General features: G+C 32.1%; 1 protein-coding gene across 1 annotated transcript; it reads left to right on the plus strand.

Moving 5' to 3' along the window:
* The first annotated feature begins 543 nt into the window (after nucleotides 1-543).
* On the plus strand, nucleotides 544-2,011 carry LOC143071086 (4-galactosyl-N-acetylglucosaminide 3-alpha-L-fucosyltransferase 9-like). Its single transcript, XM_076245175.1, has one exon. It carries the CDS (start codon nucleotides 544-546, stop codon nucleotides 1,576-1,578), a length of 1,035 nt encoding a protein of 344 aa, XP_076101290.1. The 3' UTR covers nucleotides 1,579-2,011.
* Nucleotides 2,012-4,279: the final 2,268 nt, after the last annotated feature.

Genomic DNA, 4,279 nt, shown 5'->3' on the forward strand with positions numbered 1-4,279 from the left:
TGGCTATCAACAAATCAAAACCCAGGATTCTTGCATAAGGTGTAATTATTGTTTAAACATCTCGGTGACAATCTCTGTAAGGTCTGAATTTTTTTCAAGGACTGCTTGATTTGGTCAAGTTCGTTTTCTATCCAAATACTATTGTCCAAGAAACTGTAAAAAAAATGGTGAACTTAATCTGTTTTAATAGCTAGCGCAACCTCGCATTTCTATTACAGTCGCATATCCTTCCATTAAAATGACAAACATGTTTGAAAAACTTCCAAAAATAGAGGTGAAGCAGTTAACCTTGTGTAGTTTCTTAATCACTATTAAAAACACACATCTATGAACAAATACTTCCTTTTAAAAGTTTTCCATCAAAATTTTATCCCACGAAATATAGCTCTGAATGTCATTGTAATGGTCTGTTCTTCGTTCAGTCAAATATGCATTTACATCATGCTGATAAGATTGGTAATGTAACAAACACATTAGGTACATGTCTTTTTTTCAGCCAAGAATGTGTACAAAGGTGTTCTAGCCTTTTTATTTGGAATATGGATGATATGGACGTTCGGACAAATAAAAGATTTTGAAAGAGCAGATTCAAATAATATCAAGACACAACCTCAATCTGTAAGACCTCATGATTCTAGGAAAAATTTTACTATATTATTTTATGCAAAACCTGTCTGGTTTAATCCAAAATCAGTCACCTTTAATCTATGTAACTTCAAAAACTGCAAATTAACAGTAGACAAAACGCTTTTATCAAAAAGTGAAGCTGTCATCTTTCATCATAATTCTTTCTCAACATTACCTGTGAAGGCAAGCGGTCAAATATGGATATTTTCTACTTTAGAGAGTCCATATCTTACTAGTAAAACATTTAATACTGATAAATTGAGAATGAAATTTAACTGGACATTTTCCTATCGAAAGGATTCAGAAGGGTTTTCACCGTATGCAATTCTGAGGCAACAGCTTCAATATCCAGTAACAAATTACACTGCTATATTCATGAATAAAACAAAAAACATTGCTTGGGTCGTTAGCCACTGTCGAACTCAATCAAAGAGAGAAGCTTATGTGAAAGAACTGGTGAAATATATTGATGTAGATATTTATGGAAGTTGTGGTAAACCTTGCTCATTCAAAAACAAAGAAGATTGTAAATCAAATTTGAGTAAAATTTACAAATTTTATCTTTCTTTTGAAAATTCATTATGCAGGGACTATTTGACTGAAAAAATACTAACACTGTACAGGAATGGTATGAACTTTATTCCAATCGTTCGAGGTGCACCTAATGCAGGAGATTATTTGCCAAAAAACACATATATCTCAACGTCTGAATTTAAGTCACCCCAGCAGCTGGCGGCATTTCTAAAGAAGATTGGCAGCGATAAAACACGTTATATTTCATATTTGAAAGAAAAAGACAAATATTTTGATGATAGATCTGAATTATTACAACCGGGATTTTGTGACATATGTGATCATTTAAATGTTAGAAATCAAAAGCCTAAAATTATAGACCTCAACAAATGGTTATGGGAAAATCAGTGTCATATGCCAAATGACTTGCCCACATAAAACGAAGATTTCTTTTAAGAATATTAATTGGAACTGCACATTACTAGAATGTTGGAGGCGAAATGAGAGATCAAAGAATGTATAAATAGATAAATTCTGTCTGTATTGTGTTACGCTAAACATTTGTATGTCCGTTTATAGCTAGATGGGTCATGTACCCAATATTCCGGTTGAAAGTCGTACTTTGACCTTTAATTTTTTATTTTCATACATTGTGGCATTGGTGGAGATATGTTTCGAAGGCACTCATACATTTTGTATCAAATCTTCTTATTTCTTCATACATGATAGATTATCTGCTGCAGTCGTCATATTGCCAAACAAAAATATGTATTTTTAATTCAATTGACCAAATAGTTCATGTGAGCTATAGATATAATCTTCGTACTCAAAGACTTAAAATAAAGTTCACCCCTGAAACAACAATGCTCAATGTGACGACACTTATCTTATTATCTTACAGGATAATTTTTCACCAGGTACAGGATTCATCTGTAAACTATGTGGCATTTTTTTTTAACATGAAACATAAAAATGAAACTGCAGTTTTTCATGTACATACAAACCTTCAACGCGAAGTGAGAACGAAGCAGGCATTTCAAACATGATAAGCATGTTCAAGTTTATTAACTTTGCAATTTGTCAAAAAATGTTCATTTATAACAAATTTGTTTTGTTTTATTTTGACAACTCTCATAGATAGAAGTATTTTAATGTTAATATCAACTAAAAAAGTCAGATCTCCAAAAAATTAACTCGGTTGAGTAATTGCCAGTGAATTGATGTGTTGGCTGCAAGGTCGTGTTTGCTTTTGCCATCGTTTTGGGTCGTCGTCCGGTGTGATAATATTCTCCTCTGAAACCGCAGAACGAATTTCAACAAAAAACTGTTTTTCCTTTATTTGTTTTTCAATAGTCAGGATTTTACTATTGCTTTTGTCTTTGAAGCCTTTTTTTTACCCTCAATTTATCAACAGATTCAAAACATGAAAGTGTTTCCCTCAACCTTATGTCCCTTCCATCTAAGAATAAAAATTATTCATCATCATCTACAGTAATCCCCTTTTATCAGGATTACCTTTTAATGAAGTTTGCTGCTTAGTTTCAAAATAAATAATTTTTCATAAAAGTAGTATATATTGATAGGGGATTAATTGAGAAATCAAAAAATCAAAAAAAAATATAGGGGTCAATGTGCTTATTTACGAGATATTAGCCATTTGAATTGTGGCGGAACAATGTTCTCTCTTGATTTTAAATAGCTTGATCATCTCTTTGACACAATCCCCATTCCCATTCTCAATTTTATTTCATCCAACTTAACAACACTATTGCAAATAAATTATGAGTTAAGGCCAGATTATGAGTTTTAATGTATTTTAAAACTCTTTGGTAATTTTGTATTCTTCTCCAACAAGGTACCTTACCGTCATAGCTAAACACAAATGGATGATATACATCTCAAAAAACTAAAGCAATTAAAGGAAAACAGACAAGAAGTTAACAAAAGTAATTTCAACTGATGTGTTGAAAAAAAAATGACGTCACGAGTGACGACCTAGGATTTGAAGGCTTCGTATTCTAATCCAGTATGTTAGATCTACTAAAAAGTATGCACAGCTTTCTGAGGTAACGTACAGCTTGCTTTCATTTCATTGATATGACTTTTTGGAGGGAACAGAGTCGTTTCAGATGAAAAAAGAATGACATAAAAATGCCCAAATATGGTAGTCACATGACTTTCATTGATGATTCAAGAAATGGGGTCAAACAAGGGTCAGCTTTTCAATTGGAAGTTGCATGTAAATATCAACTATTGAATTCCGGAAATAATAACGAGATGCTTCAAAAGAGGTGTAATACGCGTACGTGGTATGCTATAATCGGTACAGGGGATGCGATACATGGTACATTTTGTAGATGATACAGACTGGAAAAAAAAGAACCTTTATCAGATCCACAAAATTTCTTTGTTTAGTACTAACTATAAGAAAAATGCAGATCCCCCTACTGTTATTCTTAATTCTGCTAGTGTTGTAGGTTTCTTTTCACATACATCTGATAATGAAAAAATGATATGGTATTTTATACTGCCAAAATCAGTATTGACATTTTAACAAAGCGGAAATGTATTTTTTACTCATGATTGTTGACTTGCAATTGTATTGTTTTTTAAAATGTTTGATAGTCTCCCGTAGCTTTTTATAAAGTGGCTCTTGTTGTTGTGTTTACCTATGCAGTGTATATTATATATAGCAAGTGCTAAATCTTTGATAAAGTATTTTTCTTCTCATGTCTTGCATAAAATAAAAAACAACGACAGCAATATTTATTTCCATAACAAGTGTAACCAATCGTCTAATATGTTAGTAAATGATTCGCTATCACCATTTTTTAAGTCAAGATGGAATATGAGAACAATACAGCAATACATCATAATCTAATCCTGCTAAATTTTTTAAAATGTTCGCCCACTGAAATCAGATTTGCTACATTTCTAAAAGTGGCAAAATTACAGACTCAAACCATCAATCAAGTTGAAAACAACTGTCACATTCATGACTTGGTACAGGCATTTTCTTATGTAGAAAATGGTGAGTTAAACCTGGTTTTATTGCTAGCTAAACCTCTCATTTCTATGACAGTCGCATCTAATTCCAAACTGACAAACATGTTTCAAAAAGTGTCAAAAAAAGGGGGCA

Source organism: Mytilus galloprovincialis, chromosome 1, assembly GCF_965363235.1.
Source record: "Mytilus galloprovincialis chromosome 1, xbMytGall1.hap1.1, whole genome shotgun sequence".
Classification (NCBI taxonomy): Eukaryota; Metazoa; Mollusca; class Bivalvia; order Mytilida; family Mytilidae; genus Mytilus; species Mytilus galloprovincialis.

Bases quoted from the DNA above. Each gene is read 5' to 3' on its own strand.
- LOC143071086 (XM_076245175.1), top strand. From the start codon at position 544: ATGATATGGACGTTCGGACAAATAAAAGATTTTGAAAGAGCAGATTCA.